The sequence below is a fragment of the Amaranthus tricolor genome, chromosome 13, assembly GCF_026212465.1.
Source record: "Amaranthus tricolor cultivar Red isolate AtriRed21 chromosome 13, ASM2621246v1, whole genome shotgun sequence".
NCBI classification, from domain to species: Eukaryota; Viridiplantae; Streptophyta; class Magnoliopsida; order Caryophyllales; family Amaranthaceae; genus Amaranthus; species Amaranthus tricolor.
The window spans coordinates 290,899-315,749 of record NC_080059.1 but is presented as its reverse complement, the minus strand read 5'-3'; the positions used below and the strand labels follow the sequence as shown (position 1 = coordinate 315,749).

Here is a 24,851-nt window from a genome sequence, read left to right as displayed (position 1 = left end):
CTACAGTTAACGTGCAGATAAACCAGCCTTGTCATGATTGCGGCCACTACAGTTCTGGTCACTGATGTCTAGTCGGGAATTCGGTCGTTGTGTGATCACCCAAAAAGGAGGTGGTTATCGAAAATTTGAAAAAAATAAGATTATTTAACAACTTAATTTCCAAAATAAGCTTCGTGAAAACTTATTTCCCAAAATAAGCGTCAGTACATCCAAGGCTAGCATCGGGTAAAATCGCTGTTAGTAACAGCGAAAGAGAAAAAAAAATTAAAAGCCCAAAGTCGCTGTTACTAACAGCGACTTTAAGGTTAACTGGTAACTCCTTCACCTCGTCAGCTGGAATAAGGAACTAACTGAGAACTGGAAACTTAAAACGCATTAAGTCGCTGTTAGTTACAGCGACTTTGGGCTTTTAATTTTTTTTTTCTCTTTCGCTGTTACTAACGGCGACTCTTGCCAAACCTAGGTTTGGATGTACGGACGCTTATTTTGGGAAATAAGTTTTCACGGAGCTTATTTTGGGAAATAAGTTGTTTAATTGTCTTATTTATTTCAAATTTTCCCAATTATCACAATTTTATGAGAAATAATTGACAAAAATAAAGAAATTCACGAATTCATTGTGAGATACGATCTTTTTGAGAGATCATCTCTAATTTGATCAGCTCATTATATGTTTTTTAAAATATTGTAAGTAGGCATTAAGAATGATGTAAGTAAACATTTAAGATATTGAAAGTAGGCATTAAAGATATGGTAAGTAAACATTAAAGATAATGTAAATAGGCATTAAGAATAAGATAAGTATGCATTAATATTTATTGGATTGGGCTTGAAAATATGTCTTCAAAGAGACGGTTTCTCCAGAGACCAGCTAAAAGAAATTTGTGTTTTGGCTTATTGCATAGCTCGCTTGCTCGTGTTGCATCTCGGACCATTGCATAAGGGTGGTGCTCGATGCCATGATTTCTATACATAGCTCACTAAACACATAGCCATTCAAACATGACTCACAATGTTCTGATGCGACACAAATTTTTTGTCTATTTCAATCCCTATTTTTTAAAAAATTGTTTTAAGTATAGGTAAATTTTAAATAATTAGTGTTATAAAATGAAGCGAAACAGATCATTACACCATCCATCTCTAAGAGATTACAACAACATGACATTACACGCATATTAAATAAATATAGTAGAGATAATTAAATTGTGTGGATAAGATTAAAAACAAAAGAAAATTATTGAAGATAGTGGATAAAAATTATAAAAATGGTGATCATTAACCAAAATAAATACATAGAAAAATAAAGTTAAAAAAACAACTAAAATAAAAAGTATATTAATTCTTAAATGAGATGGTCTCATGATGAGACCATCTTTGTTACGCTGGCCTAATACACATTTTCGGTCTTAAAGTGATTAGTTATAACGTTAAAGTAGTCACTTATAATTTTAAGAAAATTATTTTCTATAGTTTCAGAGTGATTACTTATAGCCTTAAAACGATCACTTACGATCTTAATAAAGTAATCAATTAAAAAATTAGACTAATATATAGGCCCGTCTCATAGTGAGACGTTCTCATACAAAAACGAGCTCCAAAAAGTATTGGTATTTATAAACTCATGGAGCAATGATACCTAACTACGGGCTTCTTTATTTTTTAGCAGAACAAAGATTCAATCATAATTTACATCGTTAAATAACAATCAAGTTAATTTAAGTCCCAACTGAAACTTTAAAAAATTTAAAAGGCAAATGTAAATATTTCGTCCTAAATGATTATGATTTAAAGTGGAATTGTAGCTAGGGTTGTCTTTTGACCCTTTAACCCAAATATCACTTTTTGGCATTATCTTGCATGCAAAAAAGATAGGGAGGGAAATATGGTTGCAAATTTCATATTTTATCATAGGACCATTTTCTCATTGTGCAGAATTTTTGTTTTGTTTAAAATTTCAAAATTTAAAGTGAATGTTTTTTGAATGGATTAAAGTGAATATCAGAATATTATCTTAAATCATATTCATGTCACCCCTAAACCTTTTCCTTGAGAATTTTACCTTTCTCTTTCTCATACTCTTCCTTTCTCTTTTTCATTTTTAGATTGTAAAATGTAAGATCAAAATTTAGCATTTTATCTATATATATATATGATTCAAAATTTTCTTTTTATTGTACGTAAAAGATCCCCATTCTCCAACTTATGACCTTAAAACTAGCAATTACAAACCAAATATTATTGATAGTTGTTGCTCTTAATTAATACCATTATTATAAACTCATATCAATATTACAAAAATGAATTTACGTAAGACGAACTAATAATACTTGTTTTTAAAGGCATAATAATACTTGTTTTTAAAGGCATTATGTAACACTTTTGTCACACTTTATCTTTAATTAACACAATTATGTAACACTTTTATATAAATATAACGTTCAGTAATTAGTAGAGCAAAAAATATTGCCACATATATATACATATATATATATATATATATATATATATATATATATATATATGACTCCTATTAATCAAAGAAAACTACATTCATCATTAACATATATAAACATATTGTCAAATGTCAAGTACAAATAAACAACTTGAATTTTGTGTATTAAACGTACACAATATTACATTAATATATATTTAGGATCTTTCCTCGTGGACAATAAAATCTCAACAACCTCAGCTTGTCTTCCAACAAAGATAACAACAAAATGGAATGAAAGCAAAATCACAAGGACTAACATTAATATTTCTTAGGCAGTCTTTTATAGTGAGTAGTGTGTATGTACTCCCTTTTTGACTTGAAGAAGCTTTCGTTCACATTATCATCAATTCATCATGTTTGCTTGTCATTCTATTTGGAGTACATGCATGACCCACCTTCTCTACATAGTACATGCCCTTTTTTTTAAGACCTTTGGCTCATTAAGAAAACCTATGTTTACATTGTGACTTGAGAGGCATACATACTAGATTCAACCAATCTTCATTACATCTAATACATTAAAGGGAAAAATAACTAAGGACGTTTGAAGTAATATTAAGAATAAGAAAAAATTATGACTATACTCGATCTTGCATTGGTCAATATAGAGATGTTTGATTTGTTGCAGATAAGTTGTTTTAGATGGTAAGTAGAAGTTAAATATTGTTCAGATAAAAACCGAGTTTAATTTAAACTAATGGGTTTGTGGTAGGTGATTGAAAACCACCCATAAAGCCACTCCATGAGTAAAGGGCACCACTAGTACCATTGACATTGTACCCAAAAGATGTGTTCTTGGCAACATTGTTAGAACCTTGGTCTTGCCATTCAAGGGACAAAACCTTTGGGTTAGGTTTCACATCTACTCCACTTTGATGATGATGATTGTTCCCATCATATGGGAGCAACATTCTTTGATTCATGAAGCTAATTCCTGGATTCTCATCATGAATTTCATTAGAAGACAACGCAAAAGGAGAATCAGAAGAATAAATACCACCAAAAGTAGTAGTAGTAGTAGTATTGCTCTCATTACTATTGTAACCTAGTCCAGTTCCACCCAATAGACTAAAGTGATCACTCCCCATGATATGATCATGCCCTCTACTACCTCCTACCAAATCCTCATACTTACTCTCCATGAAATCAATGGGCCTAATTAGCCCTTCCTCCATGAAACTCCCCCCTCCAAGCCCGATTTGTGCCCCGATTAGGTTAGCGATGTGAGGAGGAAATTGCACTTCATGAGGGAATGAGAGTTGGAGATCAACAGGATTAGAATTAGAGGGTGGGCCGAGGCCCGTGATTGACCCGTTAATGGGTTGGTTTTGTGGATCATTGGACTTTTTAGAGCTTGATTTCTTGTTCTTTCTACACCCACCTCCAACTGGAATGTTCCTAAGGGTTCCCCCTTTAGTCCAATACCTCCTACAAGTCTTGCAAAAGTACCTAGGCTGTGATAGACTGTAGTTGTTGTAGTAGCAAAATTTGGTGTGACTTGAATCACACCTTGGACATTTTGGGTTTTGGTCATGGGGTGGTCTCAATCTTCTGTCCATTAATGGCGGTCCGGTTCTCGAAGAACAAGCTGCAGCTAACATACAGTCTGTTGTGGTTCCTCCTGAGGGTGAGGATGATGAGTCTAGCCGGCTTGTTGATATTTCTTCTGACAATGTGCTCTAAATAAAGTTTAAAGAATTTTATGTCAATGCAAATACATATTTTCATGAACAGCTTTATTAGGAGTAACATGGATAATGTTGATAGAGTACATAAGGGTATAAGGGTAACATTAAGTGTTTGGTTAAATTAGTTTATTGCAATATGACGATATTTTAAAAATCAAAGTAATAAATAGGGTATTTAAATTTGATTGCAGTCCTAAGACAAGCAATGGGTAACAATGTGACATTTAAAAAAAAAACCATCTCCCCACCGTCCTAAATTTGATGTATTACAATTGAAAAAAAGATCTCATTTGTAATGTAGTACGTATAAATTTAAACAGAAAAACAATACTCCCATACTAAACTTAATTTTTTTACGCCTTTATACCAATTAAACCCACTTCACCCCTATAAAATTTAAAAATTCTATACGTTTCTCTTACACATGTGATTCCATATGACTACTTAAAAATAGTAAAATATTCTTAGATTAGTGAATACAATGATATTGAAGTATTTATAATCTAAATATATATATGTATATAGTGATTATTATTACTTGAGTAAACTGAAAAAGGAAGAGAATAATACCAATACGTGTCAACATTTATTTGAGTATAATACTAATTAATAATACAAATATGGGAAGAAATGAGCTGTAAGATAATCTGATTTTTGCTTATACTACGACGACTTAAAACAAATTAAAGTGTAATTTTCATTTAATTTTTCTCTGCTTGCAATATTTGAAGATTAATATACAAACCCATTAAAAATTAAATAATAAGTTATACTCCATCATAATTAATAAAGAGACTTCTTGATTTCTCCATTTTTTTTAGCAAGTGCATCAAAAGTAAATTGGACGGAACGAAATATATATTCTAAATTCTTATAGACTGACAAGAAATGATAACGGTGAAAATGTAAGTGATAATTAACCTTTATTTATAATGATTACCAAATAATTTTATAATAAATTTTCAAGTTAGGGATATAAATACTTAATGGAAATAAGGAGAAATTTACATGAATTTAGATGAGTAAATATATATATTATATATATAATAGCACATCAATTAATACTGGAATTCAACTTAATAAATTTTATGTGTCTATTAGGCGGTATATAAAGAGTTGCATGACATTAATTATGGCAGAAATATATATACCTGAAGCCAGTCGGATGAATCCATGCAGATTTGCAGAGAAGTATGAGCCATGAAACTTTGCAGAGAGAGATAGAACAAGAAATATGAGACAGGAGATAAAAAATTTAAGAGAGAAAGTTAAGCTTAGAGAAGTGATCTCTTGCAAATGTGAGTGGATTTGGTCGTGAATATGAAGGAAGAAAAAGGTGACGGCTCACGTTTTAACATCATGCTTATATGTCCCACCATATTTGGAGTACTACTTCTATGTCCTATCTTGAGAGTACTCTTTGCTATCTAGCTGGTCCATGCACGATTTTTGTGCTACTTCGTCTACGTTCTCATATTATTCCCTTTAATTCATATCCCATCAAATTTACCTTATACGCATTTCTTATTAGAAATAATTAAGAAAAAGAATATATTATAGGATAGTAAGAAAAAATGTATAAATGAAATAAAAAAATTTAAGTTAAATATATACTTCTATGTGAATGAGAATAAAAAAATATGCATGTGTCATGACCTAAAATACAAATACAACAAAGTTTAGTGAAACAAACTAAAAAAGTGACAAAAATTTCTTAGAAGAGAGAAATTATTACTCTAAAAAACCTTTACTTCAATTTACATGATGTACCAAATTTAAAAGATACAGAGAAAATAATTTGATCAATGATTATTCTTTAGTACTCTAGTTTTTCTATTATATTAATGTTTTTTCTTTCAGATACGAGAGTTTGATTGAATGATAAAATAATTACTAGAATTTACACCTAATTAATTCATACTCTATATACGTTTTTATGAATTTGTAATACTATAAAATGATACAAATATACACAAAAGGTCATAATAATTTTTAGATTGTGTGGATGATATTTAGAGGAATAAAAAAAATAAAGAGAGTCATTAGACGATTCTAATAAAAATTTTGCAAAAAAAAATAAAGAGAGTCATTAGACGATTCTAATAAAAATTTTGCAAAAGAATAAGCTAGGACATATGAAAAAGAACATTGTTATTTTGATCAAATAGACACAAAAGATAACTTAAAATATCAAAATTCTACAAAAATAGCCTCAAAAAAATTTTGTTCTTTAATCTTGTCTTAGGATATGAATTTGGGCGACATCATGATTTAATTTTACTTTTATATTTTGCATTGTCTTTTAATTTTCTTATATTAATTTACTTTGCCTCGTCATTCTAATCTAATTACTCCTATAATTTTAGTCAAAGGGAGCAATTAGGATAATCATGGCATAATTATCGAATAACCCCACATAACCACATTAACCAGCTAATGATGGATATGATGATGTCCCAAATACGAGTAGCCCCGCCCCTATCTCCTAGGAACCTTAAACTACGGTGCTCTACGAAGCGTCGGCGCTATGAAATCTTTTATGTCGGGTCCCACCTTGGTGTCTCTGTCCGAAATAATTCTGATCTATCTCGTGGGTCCCGTTTCTTACATCGGCATGACTCAAATGAGTTAATATAACTTCCACTATTTAATGCTCCTCATAGCAGAGTAGTACATTTTATTCTTTTATGTGAGAATTTTTCTAGTGAGATGTAGTTATTCAACTCTCATTAATCTATAAATTTATATTATCTCTATTTTAGTTATCATTATTTTTTTAAATTAACTTATTGAACAATTTTAGCTTATTTTGATATAAATAGAGGGTTTGATGGTCAAATAAGCTTATTTTGGTGTTTGGTGAATTAGCTGGTTTAAACAACCTATTGATACGAATAAGCTGTTTTTGAACAAGCTTCTTATAGCAGTGGGTTCAAAATCAGCTGGTCAAACCAGTTAATAAAATTAGTTAGTCAAATCAGCCACTATAATCAGCTATCACTCATTTATCAAACACCCTCTTTGTCTTATTTTTATTAAATTTTTCTCATTTGACATTTGCTTCAAAAGAAAAGGGACAGTAGTATTTGACGGCTGTGATGTCTTCAACATTTGTCTGATCTAACTCTGGTGTGAAGCAGCTGATTTTTACGATTATTTTCATCGCTTGTCACACACAGCTCACAAAATTACAAATCTTTTTCTTTTTCTTTTGACGAAAAGAAAAAAAATACAAATCTAAATATATACTTGTCAAATTGTCACCCATTGCTTGTATTAGAACAATCAAATGAGTAGAGTCTTAGTATTGGAGGGTTTGTTCATTTTTGAAAGAAACAAAATGTTTATTTTGAAATTTTTGATGAGTGAAAATATAAATTTTATCTATTGGGCTTTGTCTTAAAAGTTATAAACATATTATCAAAATACATTTTTAATTAATGATATATATATTGGAAAGTTTTGGGTGAAATGTAATTAAAAAATTGAATTGAAATTAATTTATCCATGCAATGTGAGAACAAAGAAGTACTCTCCCTCCGACTCTTTCTAATCGGACCAAAAAGGTATTCGGTGAAATTTAGCGGAAATGAAAACTGAGTTGGAGATTAAGACAGAAAACAAATAAAGGATAAAGTTAAATTGGAGAAATAACAAATTTGTAAATATGATTTAAAGAAAGAGTGGGATTATTGCCAAAAAGAAAAATGCTGCAAAATAAGTGGTAAACTTAAATGAAAAGTGAAGCAAATTGCGACAGACAAAACATAGTACTCTCGTTCATGGAAATAAAAAAAAATTAGATAGTAGATATACTATTTTAATAAATAATAAATTTGATATAGAAAAACTAGACACCATAAACATAGACCATAATTAATAAATAAATATTTATAAAGTTAGTATGAAACATTTAAAGACCATAAAGAATATAAAAATATTAAAATAAAATTAATAGAAAATATATGGAGATCATAAGAGTTATTAAAATAAGAAAAAATAAAATTATTTTTATCTAAATTTATAATATTAACATAAAAATTGCTTATGAAAAGCACAAAAACAACCCTCTAAAATGACAAAGGAGAATTTTTAAGAAACCAGAGTATTTTTTTTTATTATTTTTTTTGTATCAAACGAGAGTAGAATTTAGTACGTAGAAAGAACGTAGGTGGTCGTTGTCTGACGTGATGGAAGCAAGGCATCCAAGAAGCGAAAATATTATTCCGAAGGGCTCCTTGGTCTTTGAAAAAGAAAGCAAAAGCCAAACAACCGACGAAGAAGGGCCCAATGTAGTGGGGTCCTTTTACATCTCCTCTTACAAGCAAAGGATATATTCTCTCTTAAAGACACGTGCCTTCCCACTTCAACCAAAGACTCACTCCAGTATGAATTCCGGGTTATTGACTCATCAGTCATCACTTAGACTTACACCGCTACTCAAAATTTAGATCATCAAGTGCCAAAGGTGAGATTTGTTAATTGCTATAATTCAGCTAGCAGTAGCACTACCATCATCGTCATATGCTTAATCTACGTAGTTATCATATATCGGGTGAAATTTTAGTTGGGCTCAACAAAGTTGGTTTAATTCACAAATCAAATCGAATTAAATCGTATTTTTAATATTTAGTTCAATCTAGGGTTAAATAGTTCGGTCTGTTTTTTTCAAAAAAAATTATGGTTTACGTTCTAATTTTAATTTTTTATTTTTCAGATCAAACCAAACCGCAAATCGTACTGTGACCGCAAATTATAATTTTTTTTAAAAAAGTTACTATCTAGATATTTCGAGAGTTATTTTTACATAGTATGGTTTCTACCTAGCTTTTCAACATGCAATCAATTAATTACAAATTATTATATTTGGTGATTGTAGGTGCAAAATATTTGCATAAACACATATAGTATTAATTTTTAAAAAATTTAAAATAAAAAACCGTAGACCATACCATTGTAGAATGATTTGGTCCGATCCGATCTTGTGATTTAAATGGTCCGATTCGGTCTAGAAATTCCTCAAACCGAATTTTTAGTTTAGTCTGATTTTAATGTCAAACCAGACCAAACTGGTCCGTGTGCACCCTTAAAAATTTAGTTACAATTATTAACTTAGTACTCCCTTCAATTCTCTTTGATATTTCCATTTATTTATCCTGTATTAGGATTTTGACACATATTTTAAAATAAAAAATAAAATATCAAAATTTCCCCTATTAAAACTCCATCAAGCAATTATAGCCATTAGATTGAATATTGAACCCTCCATTACATTTTAAGTAACGAAAAGGATCCTAAGTCATTTATCCTACCATTCTCAAATAATATATGTTTGTGAGTACTCTATATTTATAAATTCATTTTATTTTTTACAAAAATTATAGAAAGTATAGTAAATTTTCACACATTAAAACAAATATAAAATAATCTTACATGAATTTGAATGACTTTATATCTAATTGATTTAATTAGGTACTTATATTTGAACATCTTAACAATAATATAACTTTGAACATCTTTATAAATAGACTTATTTGTTATTTAAAATATGTAAAAGTAACAATGATCGTGATTTTTATAAAGATTAAAGCAAATTTGATATTTTTTCTTTGAAATTAGATCCAATGACGCTATGCTCAATCTCTATGTTAAGACAACATTATGCATGCCACATGATAAAGTCTTCTTAACATTTATTTGTCATTAATTAATATCATATTAACAATACTATTCTCGTCTTTTTTCCCACCTTTCCAAGTTTCTATTGTAATACTAATATTATAAATTAAAGTACTTAAATTTTTATAAGATCATACCAAAAAGAAAAAGATCAAAGTAAAACGTTAAAAGAGATAAATACCAGATTATGTATAATTAAATTTGATCCTTATAATTTTAATCCTTATTTTATTAAGCATATATTTAAATTTGAGTAAAAAGACATCAGATCAAAAGAAAAAACAAAAGAGATTCAATGTAAGAAAAAGTTATCTTAGACTCTGCAGAAATAGCTTCCTGATTATGTATCAAAATTGGCTTTTAGTTTTTTTTTTTTTTTTTTTTAGTTTTTTGGTTTGTTTATGTGAAGTATTAAGGTAGTACTCCATTTAATTTGGTCAAATTCATTATAAATTGATGACTCACCCACTCATTTATAATTAAAACATATTTAAGTGGATGATGTATCTGACCATAGAAAACTATGATTAGAGTTTGGAAAAGAAAATAAGGTGACAACCCATACTCAAAAAAAGAGGATGCAATCAAAGAGTCCCTCAACTTAAAATAGATCCTCCGAATTATAGGGTTCTTCAACGAAAATAACTGAGTGAAACCGAATCCACAAGCTTGCATCTTACTATACAAGCTTAGCAAAAAAACATAAGATTAGAAATAAATAAAATACATACAAATATAATAAAAATAAAGAAAAATTGTTGGGAATGATCCAACCTATTTTCCATTACCTACCAATAATCTCACCTTTTGAAATTTTTTTAATAATCCAACTTTTGCTTTCAGTTTGTTGTCAATGAACCCTTCAGAAAATGACCTGCTATATCAAGTTACCTCTCATCTTTTTTCTTCTTTACAATAATCCAACATATTTCCCATTATCTACCAATAATCCCACATTTTGAAATTTTTATTAATAATTCAACCTTTACTTTCAGTTTGTTGTCAATAGACCCTTCAAGAAGCAAATTGAAATTGCTATTATTTCTGAAGCTTATAAACTTGATCATAGTATTAATAGTAATTTTCTTTACATACATATCCCATCAACATTGTGGCTTACAAAATATCATCCAAAAAGGATTAAGGTTACAAGCGTTAATTAACTAGTTTGCTAATTACAAAATGATTAGATTAGTTAGCCAATTACAAAATGCCTTAGTTAAGTTTGCCAATTACAAAGTGGTTTACAAAATGATTAGATAAGCTTGTCAATTACAAATGGCTTACAAAATATATAGCAAAAATAATTACATTGCCCAACATAATTTAACTCAAGTAACTACACATTATTTGGTACACTCGAGGTAGATGCTTGCGTTGAACAAATGACCACTTTTACAGATGTTTGTGAAGACACTGACCTTGCCATGCTACCCTACATGAATGAAGTTAAATAAACTTAATCATTAACATGATTAAATGTATTTGCTATCTAGATGAAAGAAAGAAAAAACATAATTACCTTGTTCATCACACCTTTGCCACCTTTTCCTCTACTGCCTTGACCTCCCCTTACACTTTTATTTCCCCTTCCTAATTGACTGGTTTGAGCAGAGGTTTCATGAGCGATTGTGGATTGTGTTGAAGGAGTTGCACCAACCTTTTTAGGTCTACCCCTTCCTCTCTTTGGTGAGGGTGAGAGTTCCCTAATTGTTCCTTATCAGGACATTTTCTTTTATTATGTTCCGGTAAATCACATACCGTACATGACATTTGTAGTCCATGTCTAATCAACTTTCCTGGTTTTTTAGGATCCTCATGGGCAGATTTCCTCCTGTTCTTTTTAGGTCTACCTGGGCCAAATTTAATGGGAGGGGGGAGGAGGGTGATATTCATTTTAGGCCAATACCTATCACCAGGTAAAGGTGGTATGGATCCACTATATGCTTCTAGGTAAGCCTCCTTTGTATAGCATCTATCAACAAAGGCAAACACGTCGAAACGCTTGTAGAATATAGTAGCTATTGCATAACGACAAGGAATACCTTTCAAATCCCACTTTCTACAAGTGCAGGACCTATTATCTAAATCAACCTCTAGAGTATCAAAATAATAAGCTTTCTGAAAGAGTGAAGTGGTTGCTGGCATGACAGTACATTTAGTAGCCTCTTCTTTTTCTTTCTCCAATAATGCTAAAATCTTAGGGTACATGCTCCCCACCCACTTCTGTGCATCTTCTTTCTTTGTCACCAATCTCTTCACCAACATGGTCCTAATATCTTCAAGCATGTCTATTAGATGCTTTGACCTAGCACGCATAATGTAATTATTAAATGTTTCAACCATATTGCTAACTATGGTATCACATTTTGTTAGATTCTTCAAATAAGGCACATTAGGGTTAGCCTTCCTAAATTCATCAGCTGCAGTGTGATTGCGTTCAGTCATCTCTTGCAAAGCATCATTGACATCAGCCACATTGTATGACTTAACACATCTTTAAAAAAGTAACTTCAATTCTTTCCCTTTGAAATCCTTTTTCCAGTTGGCATATATGTGTCTTGCACAATGCCTGTGCTCAGCCTGAGGGAGTTCTAGGTTAACTACCCTCAAAATGCTTTACAATCAAAGTAACTGACATATTAGTAATAACTCAAAGTAGTAACAATCAAAGTAACTTAAAAAAAATAAATTAATTAATATACATGATGCTCATTTGATATTATTGTCCATCCAGCTCCATTGTTCGTGGAAACCCTTTCATAAGCTCATTCAAAAATCACTGCTATGACTCATTATTCTTACCTTCTACAAATGCCCATGCCAAGGGGAACCTTTGATCATTAGGGTCCCTCCCAACAGTTGACATTAGCATCCCACCCAAAAAAGTCTTTTGAAAACAACCATCTATGCACAATACTTTCCTACATCCTAACAACCATCCATCCCTTAAACCTTTGTACATTATACAAAATCTTTGAAAAACTGGAGGTCATGTATCTGGAATAGTCACAACAGTAAAGTGGCTCTCAGGATTACTAACTCTTAAAGCTTCATGATAGTCCATCACTTTGTTGTAATATTGATTCATGATAGTCCAGACTTAATAATACGGCTTGAAAAAGAAAAACAAGAGCTTAAAGATGAGGTATTGAATCTCAAGAGACAAATAGATGATATGGAACATAGGAAAGAAGAGATTGAAAGGATTATGAGAAAGTTGAAGAAGCAATCTTAGTTAGCAGCGGTGGTTTAACTGAACGAATGAACTATGTAATTTGATATGGATTCGTTGAACATGAATGAAATTGTGTTGAATTTTCGAGAGCATTTCCCTATTTGAATATGATTATCTATTTGTTTTTGATTAAATTCATACTGCATTCTTGGCGGAATGATTCATCGCCGAAAACTCTGAGTACTTAACATCATTTCATTCATAATAAACGTGTGATAATACGATAAAAATATATACATCTACATATATATTACAAATTATACACAAAACTCCAAATGTTACAAATATTGAATATGTAAAAATGTTCAATATATACTAAATGTCACTTATGTTCAATATATACAAACAGTATACTAATGCTAATCCTCCTCCTGTACCCCGTCTAACTGTGACGGTTCGACGCCTCCTACGATAGTAAGAGGCCGTCGCATGACGCTCGGGTAAGAGAGGTGATTGATACTGTGATGATCTAGCACCCTGTGAGGATCCGGCACCATAGTCGGGGCACGTTAAGTCTACCTCCTCAAAATGAACGTCAACATGATGAGGAGATGACCCCTGCTTATCCATAGTGGTGTCGGGCACAACGACTTCTGGAATGAAGTGCTGAAACTGTGTCCCTAGGAGTATGCCTTGGGTAATCTCCCGTACAGGTTCCTCTTGGGTGGAGCTGATGATAGATGCAATGACTTGTGCTTGCATTAAGACTGAAGTATTAATGAAATGTATAACATGTACGTTCTATGGATAATAATCAACGTTGAAGAATACTTACAAAGTGTATCATCGTCGGTGCTGCGGGAGCGTACTGGGCTGCCGCGATGATACCTTGTGGTGTCATCCATCGACGAGTTATGGAGAGGAACCATGGCATGTAATCCGCCGAAGTAGGTGCGCCTACAACCTCGATCGGCGCACCTTGGGCCAGCAGCTCCAGCCTGTGATCCCAACGAGCTATATGGCGCCAGTTGATCTCCAACCAGTTCTTGGGCTCCCGACCCTTGCATGAGCTGTGATGGAGATCCGCCACTATGTCACAAGGCGGCGGAATGCCCTGTACCATCCCAAATTGGCGCAGTACGCGCTCAGGGAGATGCACTTCGGCTATGTCGAAGCATATCAAAGGTACAGAGGCTCTCCACGCCCCTGACAAGATCCCTGAGTGCTGAGACAATGCAGCGTATGCCTTAGCGGGGTAAGGGTCTCATCGAAACTACACGTGAAAATGTAATTAATAAATTACGCAATATGATAGTTACAAGACAAGTTGTAGTGAATTTTTTACCTGGTCAGCTCGAAGTAGATCGAGTTGATCGCGGTAGAACCCCACGTCCGATCCTGTGTGGGTCCTTGTACGTCTATCAAAGGACCACTGCAATCCATAAGGCATATGTGGGGATGGAAGAATTGGTGGGGCAAATACACCACGTCCCACACTCCTCATCGGTTGCCCAATGAGAATGTCCCTCGATAGGAAGTCGTGTAAGCACAGCTACGTCAAGTAAACTGACAGTAGCCTCACCTGTAGGTAGGTGGAAGGTATGTGTCCCTTGGCGCCAGCGCTCGACTAAAGCCGTGACTAGCGCCCAATCGACTCTACTATAAGCGATGAGGTGGAAGTCGTACAACGTCGCTCGCTGAAGGTAGGGAATGATCCGTGCCTCAATGGACCACGAAGCAAAGTCAGGATGCCTGGTGTATATGGTCTCCACGTCGGACACATAAATGCAAAGATTATATTAGCATAAAGTTAAAGTATAAAGGCATGTACATTTAAAATACTAAGTTCACTAACCTGGACATCCCATAGTACACTGCTCCCATGATCCGCCTGCATCGTCAGTACAATAGGGTCTCGAGGGCCTGGAGCTGCTGGATCCATCTCTACTGCAATTCAACATTAACTAAGTTGTAGTTATGATTATATGTAAACACACTTAAGAAATACTCAAGTTGTTTACTTATGTTATTTATTTGTTTCATAGTATTTATGTTAATATACTCAAATACAGATACTGTTTACCTTCACTATGCATCACATGCTTATGAACACACGCTATAAACCAAGACCACGCGGCTATGCATTCTTTCTCGACCAAAGCAAAGGCAAGCGGGAAGATTCCCTTGTTCCCATCTTGAGCAATCACAGTTAACAACGTATGGCGATACTTACCATACAAATATGTTCCGTTAATGGCAATAAGGAGTTTGCAATACTTGAACCCCTCAATACTAGGTTTAAAAGCCCATAACACACGTTGGAAAGTTCTAATACTAGGATGGACGTATACACCAACATCATTATCTTCCTTAAAGAAACACTCAACTACAGTCCTGGGGTTAGAAACTTGCATTGCTTTCAAGAAGCGTGGAAGAAGAGGATACGAATCTTCCCATGTCCCATAGATGGAGAGAAAGGCTTGCTGTTTAGCACACCATGCCCGCTTATAGGTCACTTTGACACCAAATTGGTCTTTCACCATTTGTCGCACCACAGAGACCTTAATTGATGGGTCTTTAACAACACAATTTCTAATAAAGTTGTTAATCACGGAAGATGTCAAATGAATGTGTCCAGCTGACACATTTTCAGTACTTAATACACAACCCCCATGCTTCCCTTTATATGTAACAATCTCCCATGAAGGTGAATAGAAGCTCTTCCTAGCCCTAAGCCTCCAAGCACATCCTCTCTTACACTTCAAGGTGAGCACGGTTTGATTTGAATTCTCAGTTCGGTACTCAACATTCCTACGAATATGATATGATCTAACAGCATCCAACAACGCATCCTTGTTATCAAACATCATACCCTTTTGAAAATCTCCTTCATCGGTGTAGGTTGTATCACAATCCCAAGACCTCCAAGAGTTGTCCTCAACGTGTTCATCTAGAGGGGAAACTAGTACATAAGGTGTAGGAGGAATGATTGTTGGAATGTTGCCTAAGCTCATGTCATTAGCTAGAGCCTCCTCGTCAACACCTACATCGTCCTCAGAAGGAGCTTCTACGAATTCTACTCTCACTATTAACATCACCCCAAGGCGCATTTGTGTCTTATGAGTTAAAAGTATCATCATTTGAGACTTGAGTTTGAAGTTGATTGGTTCATTAGAAGGAGAAGAGGAAGATGGTATAATGTGATTTTGGGTTTCTTGGGTAGGGAAGGGCGTATGAGAAGGAGCAGAAGAAGTTACATTCAGGAATGCATATGTTTCTACAACATTGACATCTTGATTCCCTAGGGGTACCTCTTTTACATATAACTCTAAAGAAGGAATAGAGGTAGACTTTGAGTACTCCCACATTGCATCTATAGCCTCCTCATCCTCAACCGGAAAAGCTAATAAATCTCCACTCATATTGTACTAAACTTACATTAACAGTACTTCTTGTAGTGTCAATGCCAATCTTAGAGCATATAAGATGTTTAAATACATTCAAATCCATGTTTGAGTTGCATGCAAACAGTTTACGTCTTCCCCCAACATACTTAACATTGTTACTACTTGATAGAATTGAATCATTCCAAAAACATACAACAGTCACACGAAATGAAGTCATTTCTACAACAATACGTACAAAATCAACATCACCATCAAGTTCATAAACATATACTACATAACAACATTAATTAAATTTAGGTTTTATATTCAAACATTCTCTAAATTAAACTCAAATTTAGGGTTCGCATTCAAACATTCTCTACATTAAACTAAAACATTTTCTACATTAAATTCATGAACAAACAACCTCAATATGAAGATCGTGGCAAATAACAAGTACATTTGACATATTCATAGAGTTTGATATTATATGACCACTATAAATGACATACATTTTAAAATCAACAAGAACTAAAAAATTTATAATGAAACCATACCTTAATAATAAGCTGTAGATCAACAAGAAGTAGTAAATTGCAAGTTTAAGAACCTGCATTTTTGTGAAAGTTCATGAACATTTTGCGAACCCTAATTTTCGAAAATGGAAAAAAACACAAAAGAATAGTACCTTAAGCTAACGTAGGAAGATGACAGAACTAATTAGTAGTACAAACTTAGAATTTGATGAGATTAATTGAAGGATTGAAGTTAATTTTAATGGTGGAAAGAAGATTGAGATCTCGTAGGTTGAATGAGGAAGTAAACTGAAATGAGGGAGAAGGAGAACTGGAAAATTTAACTCGCATTAAGTCGCTGTTAGTAACAGCGACATATGAGTTGACCAGTCAACTCCTTAAGTCGCTGTTACTAACAGCGACTTGACCTTTTACTAATTTTTTGACCATTTTGCTTTAATTTGTTGTTAGTAAGAGTGAGTTTACACCAAGCCTAGGTTTGGAGGCAAGGACGCTTATTTTAAGAATAAAGTTTGAACGAAGCTTGTTTTTGGAATAAAGTTGTTAAATGATCTTATTTTTTTCAAATTTTCAATTAATGTACTATCATGAATTTTAGTTGGGCCCATCACTTATTTGCACTAGAGATCCAGGGCCGGTAACGTTTGGGATTGGATTACGACTTTAGTGTTCGTGGTTTGCACGGTATTAGAAAGTGTGATTGGCAAGCTTTCCATTAAAGAATGTCATGAAACTAATAGTAAAATAACCTTATAACAACAATTATATATAAAAAAGTTATATAAATTGTACTTTTTATCTATATATAAAAAAACATTTCATAATTACACTGCTTCATACAATAATTTGTGTGTGTACTCTTTCACTACTAGATAGATGTCGAGTTTTTAGACCATATTATTAGAGAGTATACGTATATTTTTTTATTATAATTATCAAATATTGTATACTGAAGAACCTTTTTTCTAGGATAGCACTGCGGCTCACAAACATGAGCCACATGAGCAGTTCTCAGATTTCAACTATCCATAAGTGCTTAACTTCTTCTTTTAAGGTAATTAATACAATTTTTATACATTTCGCCTTTCGAGTTCTCAGATTTCAACTATCCATAAGTTTGTATACCCCTATTCCTCATTCCCTGATTCCTCGACTGTTCATTTCCTTTCCAAAATTCTTCTTTAATTGGGACTTTATTTCATCTTTTATTAAGTCTTTGTTCATCTTTGATTAGGGCTTTAATTTCAAAAAAAGAACTTTAAAATTTCATTCATCTCCTTAATTTCTTAAGCCAACTTCTTTAATGGGGGGTTTTGTATAATTTTTTGATTTAGAGTCTTAAGGGTTGAATTCATCTTTCTTACATTTTGTACAAATGTCCACTTTTACAATTAGAATATTTTAAATAATCAGAGAGACACTATATTTCTGACTTTTGAAGTTTTGTATTATAGGTATTCTTTGGTGTACTTAAACAATTAAAAGAAATACTTCACCCCATTCACTTGTATTTAAATGGTCATCTTACGTGTAACAAATACTGTTATTATGTTATGAAAGTGTAAATGGTGTAATATTGAGTTTCTTTCACTATGCTTATTAGCAACTTTATTGTTTTCAAACATTTGAAATTTTATTTACTTGTCCGTGTCATTCTATTTTGTAAGGTATTCATTTTAAGTAGCTTCATAGTCTTTATAGTCGAGGTCACTTTTTTAATTTTCCTATTAAGAAAAATCAACCGCTACTTAATAATAGTAGCTCTAAACATATTTTCAAAGCATTACAATGATGCTTTTGTGGTCAAGTTGATGTTTAGCAATAAATGTATTTAAGGGCCATTTAAAATTTTTTTCGCACAGGGCCTTTAAAATGTTAAAGACGCTCTGACTACTTTAATTATTAACATAACAAAGAAAACCTTAAATTCTAATTTTTGTTTTTGTACTCTACATGTTGTGAGGTTTTGCAAATATCAATCTGTAAATGCTTTTTAAACTACTTCTTTATCAAATAATAATAATATTAAAAAATAAAATTTTAACGTCATTAAACTACAAACTATTTAAGTGCTACACTAAGCACCACTTTATCAACCACCAACTAAATTTCTAAAAAAACTACTACGACTCTAAAACAATTAAAACAGAGTACTACTATAAATATCTGTTGTATTAATAATCTGATGGTTGGGACTTGGGAAGAATCAAAAAATGGTCCGTGCTAGTCAGCTCTTCACTCTCTAAAACCGTCTTTTACAACTAAAACCCTTTTCTCATTGCTTCCCGCCATTTCTCACACTCAGTTTTGGATTCGATGATGACAAAGATTAGGTCAAGTGACATAGAGGAGATCATCTCCAAGCTTTCTTCCGATAAAGTTAAAACTCGTGAAGTACGCTAATTAACTCATTTTATTGAATTTGTATCATTTTCATCGATATTAATCGTGCAATAAACTGTAATTTGATGAACTATTTATCCAATTCTTGTAGGATGGAATGAAGTTGTTGAATAATTGGTTAGAAGGCGAAAAATCTATTAATTTCTGTAAATTTCTCAGTCGAAAAACTGCAATGCTGAAACCGGATGAAATTCCTGGATGTAAGATTTAATTTCATCAATTAGGGTTTCTATGTGTTGATTTTTTGAATTTTGTTGGATTTGAAGTTGATTGTTTTGATGTGTAGGTGATACTTGGCCGTATCTTATTACTTTGTTGGTTGAATGTATAAATAAGGAGATATCAGCAAAGAAGCGGGTGCCTAAGTTAATGTATGCTAAAACTCTTCGTATTGTGGTGCAGCGGACTCAGGATAGCAAAGGCATTGGTAAGACTATAGTTGGAACATTATTTTTTAGCGTTCTATTTAAATGTGATGGTATTTGTTTCCTCAACTTATTAGAACTAAACTTATTAATACGAATTGAACTTACTAATAGTAAAATGAAAGTGACGGGCAAAACATGTAAGAAATGAAGTGAATTGTTTTGAACTTATCAGAACTTATTATAGTTCAATAAAATTGAATTGAAATTACTTAGAGTAAAATTTTAGAGTGAAAGTGATGCGAATATGGGGATGGTTGATCCAAGAACCTGTTTAATCCTACCAAGAATGATGCCAAGAACAGTCTTGACACAACGAAGAACACGAACAAGCCTTCTGTTTGTATGAAACAGAAGGTTGACAAGAACAATTCCTTTGAAATGGCTCTATGTCTTGGATAGAAACAAGCGACCTTCACTCAGTCACTGGCTTCTTCCTCACACTAAGATTAAAATTCACTCTCTTAACCTTCGTGGAAAAACCGAATGCCCTCTTTGTTTCACTCACAAAGAACTCACCCAGGACAACAATTGAACAACAATTACTTTGAATGAAAATTATGATACAATAAGGTTGCTCCTTTATATAGAGCTCTAACGGCTAGTTTGGGGTGTCTAACAAACATAAATAACCCCGTGCCTTATTATTTAAACATGTGCAATACATGAATATTAAAACAGAACATAAAATACACTATTTTACAACTGATCAGCCCTTATCAATAAACTGGCGAGTACACGACCTTGTAGCCGTTCTTGTGGGCTTTGTGAGGGCTCTTCGTGTTACCTCTGAGTCTTGGCTTCTTATTTCATGTCTAAAGATGCCATCCCTTGGATTTCCACGCTGATACGTGCACCAGGCTAGGCGTTCTATGGCTTGCAAGATGGGCTGACAGACAGCTCGAGGTCTTTGATGTTTTGCTGTTTTTAGTCTTGGGAACAGGCTTATGTTCCCTTTGTTCTGCTTGATTGCTGTTGGGGAACTTCTCTCTGTTCCTTCTTGACCTTGCCATGTAATCATGTTCATGATTAGTCCATCTTGAAGACGATCTTCCTTAATCTTCAAGCAAAAGTCAGCAAGTTTAGTAGGCAATTATGCTTTTCTTCCTTTGTCTTGGATTGTGGGTTATCCATAATTGCATCAGAAAGTGATGGCAAAACATCTAAGAACAAAACTCAATTGATTTGTACTTATTAGAACTTAAAATAAGTTTGAGAGAACATGCCAGTAGTTACTTATAGAGAAAGAACATTATTTTATCATGAATACTAATTACTTGGGACATTACTAATTCGATTTCTAATATGTATTTCCTTCATTAGCATGCTGATAATATATCCTCTTTTTGAAAGGGAAAATAGAGGAGAAAGCATAATCAAGTGTGATTAGCTTTCACCTTTACCATGATGGCACATGATTGAAATTCATGTTTTTCCTATTTATACCCTGATAGGAAATAATCTTCCCCTTATCACGGTCGTGAAGTCTCTTTTCAATCACATTTGTGATGTCTTTCAAGATGCTCCAAGCTTTCATTCTGAATATTCTATTATCCTGAGGCATATTCTGGCAGTCCAAGATTATTGTTTTCACTTGAGGAAACGTGTCTATTCTGGTAAGTTGCTCTATATCATTTTGTTTCCTATGCCTTTTGATATTGACTTAGCCTCGTTCATGAATGTTTGATTTTCTACTGTCTGCTACTTGAAGGGCTTGTTCATCTATTTATGGAAAAAGTTGTACCAAGTGTAATTGCGGAGGATTGTTGTCACTCCAATCATCCCAAAGAGGAAGTTTTTCGTTATGTTCTGGCATTACATTCTCTAATTGAAAATCCCCCGGGAGATTTTTCAAATCCTCTAAGAGACAAAGTAGTCGAGTTTTTCATCGATATTTTTAAATCTGTGAGGTGCATTCCTTAATACTTCATATACACCCCTTAGTCATTCAATCATTGGTCCAATAATATCATTATTTGTTTTTTTTTTCTCTTATCTGACCATGGTTTTCTTTATCGTTTGTTACACATCACCAATGTGATTTGCAGGGAAGTTGGTAGGATTTCTCGCAAGCTAATTGAGTGTCTAAATTCATTCTTGTTAAAAGATGGACCTAATTTGGGGCGACAGTCCTTGGATATTCATAAATCCGTGAAGCGTTTTGTATTTGACAATTGGCATATTGCTGATCGTGATCTTAAGGTTTCTAACTTAATATTAATGTCAAATGCAATGCCACCTTTTCGCTTTCCTTTCTATTAAGGATTTAACTAATATACCTAATATTTTTTTTTCAGGATGCCTTTATATTGTATATGAGATTGCAACTACATCTGATAAGAGTGAATGAAGATGAAGATAAAGATAATGATGGTGTCTCTTTAGTTGAACAACTTTCAGAGATACTTAACAAGGAGTTGGACCAATGTAGTATTCCCAATGTTTCTGCTTCACGGTTAGCGTTTTGTCAATTTACCCTTATATGTTCATTGCTGCTTGAACAACAATTAGACCAACACTTTACTCTTCGGTTGAATCCTGGTTTACCTTTTATATAATATGAACCTTTATACTATTTGGATTCATTTAGATCCACAATTGAATATTGTTGATCAATAGCGTGCTGAAATAGATTGATACATCATGGGATTATCCTCTCAGGTCTGAAACATCAAAGGATGAAAAGTTCGGACAATTGCCAAACTCTCATCGGAATCTATTGGAGCTAGCAGCACTTGTTTTTTATCGGGTAGTTTTTGCAGTCTCCCCTCTATATATAATAGTAGCTGTGTCTGAAAAATGTAGTTGTCACCTTACTAATTCATATTGCACTACCATGGATGCAAATTATTATTGGTGAGCAACTAGAATGAACCAAAATAAAGGGTGAAGAAGTCCATTGAATTCCCATGTTTTGAAACATCCTGTATAGCCTTCTTTTAACTTAATAGAACCAGATGCCTTCATGGTTTATGAGAACACATGCTTTGGCCTCTAATATTAAATAATTTTGCTACAGTATTTGCATATTGACTTTGTTGTTTGTATACCCAAGTATGCTATCCACTAAGGTTTCAAGCTTCTTCTCTATCTTGGTTTTCCAAATAGTGGTAGTTGATGGATGTAGAGGAACTTGATGAAACTTTTGAGATGAGATCAAAACAATTTATGTGCACTCACCCTTATGTATTAAGGATGTGAGAAAGAGAATCTTTTGATGCTCCCTATTAGCCAGTCAAATTTCCCGAGTACTGTTTTTCTCCTAATTGTTTCTAAGGTTTTGACTTTGTGCATTATCACGCTTCCATTGTTTCCTTATCTCAATCTGTTAGCCTTAAGATCCACATTTGGAATTCCATATTTGAAATTGCGATTTCCCTCTACCATGTCATCTTGAGTCTTGTTCACTACCTATTTGGGCATGCCAAAGTCCAAACTCCAAAGCCTTAGTTCATGATGTATTTGCTTCATGTCATCCCATCTATTACCTTAAGAAGTACTAGAAGTTTATCCTTAACCCATATCACTTTTGTCGTCTAACTCATATTTTCGTCTCCTTTTTTTTTTTTTTTTTTCGGTTGAACATGCATGGATTAGATAGAAATAAAATAGTGGAGGATGACTTTTCTTTTTTGTCACTCCTTTGAAGTTAGTTCATTCAGGTTTCATTGGGCATCTGAAATTTTAATTCGGTTATTGGTAATCTAAAAGGAGGGAAAATTTAAAAGGAGTTTCAATAGAGAAGTTGAAGTGAAACTTATTCAAAATATTTATAGATAGGATCAAAAAGAAGAGAGGTAAGTACTTGTAGAACTTTTCCTCCAATTATAATGTTTTAAAATAGTGCTTGTTTTCATATTCATACCATGCAAATTTTTTGTCTTGGCTTCTGACATGATACTCTTGCTAGGCATGTGTTGGTGTGAGTAAAAGGCCATTAGCTGAAAAACGAGCAAGGAGGGAAAATGCTGCAACTTACTTAAAAGAACAATTAACAAGAGGAAAATGGCCGTGGTAAGCTTCATTGCTAATTATCTTGTGTTTGTGTGTTATTGCTGCTGCCTATTGCTTAAAGGATATATCTTTATGTCATAGTTTTTGTTGATTTGTGTTGTTCGTTGTTTGAATTGTAAGTTGTAACCTACAAACTTGTTCGAGAGGTAATGGGCATTCCTTTTGTAGAACTATAAGCCTTTCTTGAATCTGCGAGCCATGAAGTTTTAGTAACTTAGTCTGGAATGATGACTTGAAACATTGTAATTATAATATTGACTTCTCATGTCATTAAAAGTATTGTGAGGGAGATACATGCTCGAAAATTTTGGAATGTCTTTCTCTTGAAAAGGTTTTTTAGAGTGGAATGATAACATCTGCCTGCTTGGCTAGTGTGGTATTTTTCTTTTAAAAGTATTTCCAACCTGCTTGAAGAAATGTATCCATGGTTCGCCCTCCTTCTATAGAAGGAAATTTTTGTTTCAAGTCTTTGTTTTTTGTCCCTTATTAGGTAAAATGTTTTGATCATTTTCTTATCTTTTCTTTTGCCTTGCCCCAAGGTTTGATTTTCTTTTTTTAGTTGTCTTATCCTTTTATGGAGTGAGTTCATGTGGTCATATAATGTAAAGGATGTGTTCTTGTTGGATGAAGAAAAATAGGTTGGTTGACCAATCTTAAAGTGCGAAATGGTTTCATTGGCAATATTGTGCATTTGGTATGCTTTTGGAAGGAGAAAAACTAAAGGACTTGCAAAAGTATTTCTTCTTTTCTTTTTTTTAAGTTCTGATATTGGATGCTTTTGTATTGCTAGAATCAAGTGTTACATGATCATCGCACCATGAAAGCATGAGGGCTTGATTTATACATAAGTGGATTAAAGGAGAGCTAAAGACTAAATCTCATGACCTCGAATAGTCATGTAGGTAAATATGTGATACATAATCAAGAAACATAAGATTTCTTTGAAAGGACAAAATTCAACTTATGGACCTTGAGACTTAGTGAGGGGATGTTTTACCCTTAATAGTCCTTTTTCCAAGTACAACAATATGCTTAAGGAATCATC

The 24,851-nt window shown here is 33.0% G+C and overlaps 2 protein-coding genes across 4 annotated transcripts in view; one reads left to right on the top strand and one right to left on the bottom strand.

Annotated features, from left to right (window-relative positions):
- Positions 1-2,539: 2,539 nt before the first annotated feature.
- LOC130798170 (dof zinc finger protein DOF5.6-like) lies at positions 2,540-5,533 on the bottom strand. Its single transcript, XM_057661057.1, has 2 exons — positions 5,337-5,533; positions 2,540-4,176 (listed from the first exon to the last, which is right to left on the bottom strand). Exons 1-2 carry the CDS (start codon positions 5,385-5,387, stop codon positions 3,187-3,189), a joined length of 1,041 nt encoding a protein of 346 aa, XP_057517040.1. The 5' UTR covers positions 5,388-5,533; the 3' UTR covers positions 2,540-3,186.
- A 13,605-nt stretch (positions 5,534-19,138) lies between these two features.
- LOC130798169 (serine/threonine-protein kinase ATM) overlaps positions 19,139-24,851 on the top strand; it is a 55,484-nt gene continuing 49,771 nt past the window's right edge. For all 3 annotated transcript variants that reach the window (XM_057661053.1, XM_057661054.1, XM_057661056.1), the window contains exons 1-9: positions 19,139-19,358; positions 19,459-19,567; positions 19,654-19,794; positions 21,247-21,408; positions 21,504-21,702; positions 21,841-21,994; positions 22,090-22,247; positions 22,454-22,541; positions 23,703-23,806. In XM_057661053.1, the coding sequence (XP_057517036.1) occupies positions 19,281-19,358; positions 19,459-19,567; positions 19,654-19,794; positions 21,247-21,408; positions 21,504-21,702; positions 21,841-21,994; positions 22,090-22,247; positions 22,454-22,541; positions 23,703-23,806 (1,193 nt within the window). In that variant the 5' untranslated portion in view covers positions 19,139-19,280. The remainder of the gene's footprint in view (positions 19,359-19,458; positions 19,568-19,653; positions 19,795-21,246; positions 21,409-21,503; positions 21,703-21,840; positions 21,995-22,089; positions 22,248-22,453; positions 22,542-23,702; positions 23,807-24,851) is intronic.

Excerpts from the sequence above, each read along its gene's own strand:
- LOC130798170 (XM_057661057.1), bottom strand. The coding sequence starts at position 5,387 with ATGGCTCATACTTCTCTGCAAATCTGCATGGATTCATCCGACTGGCTT. Across the intron at positions 4,177-5,336 it reads ATTCATCCGACTGGCTTCAG|AGCACATTGTCAGAAGAAAT; the intron begins GTATATATATTT and ends AACTTTATTTAG.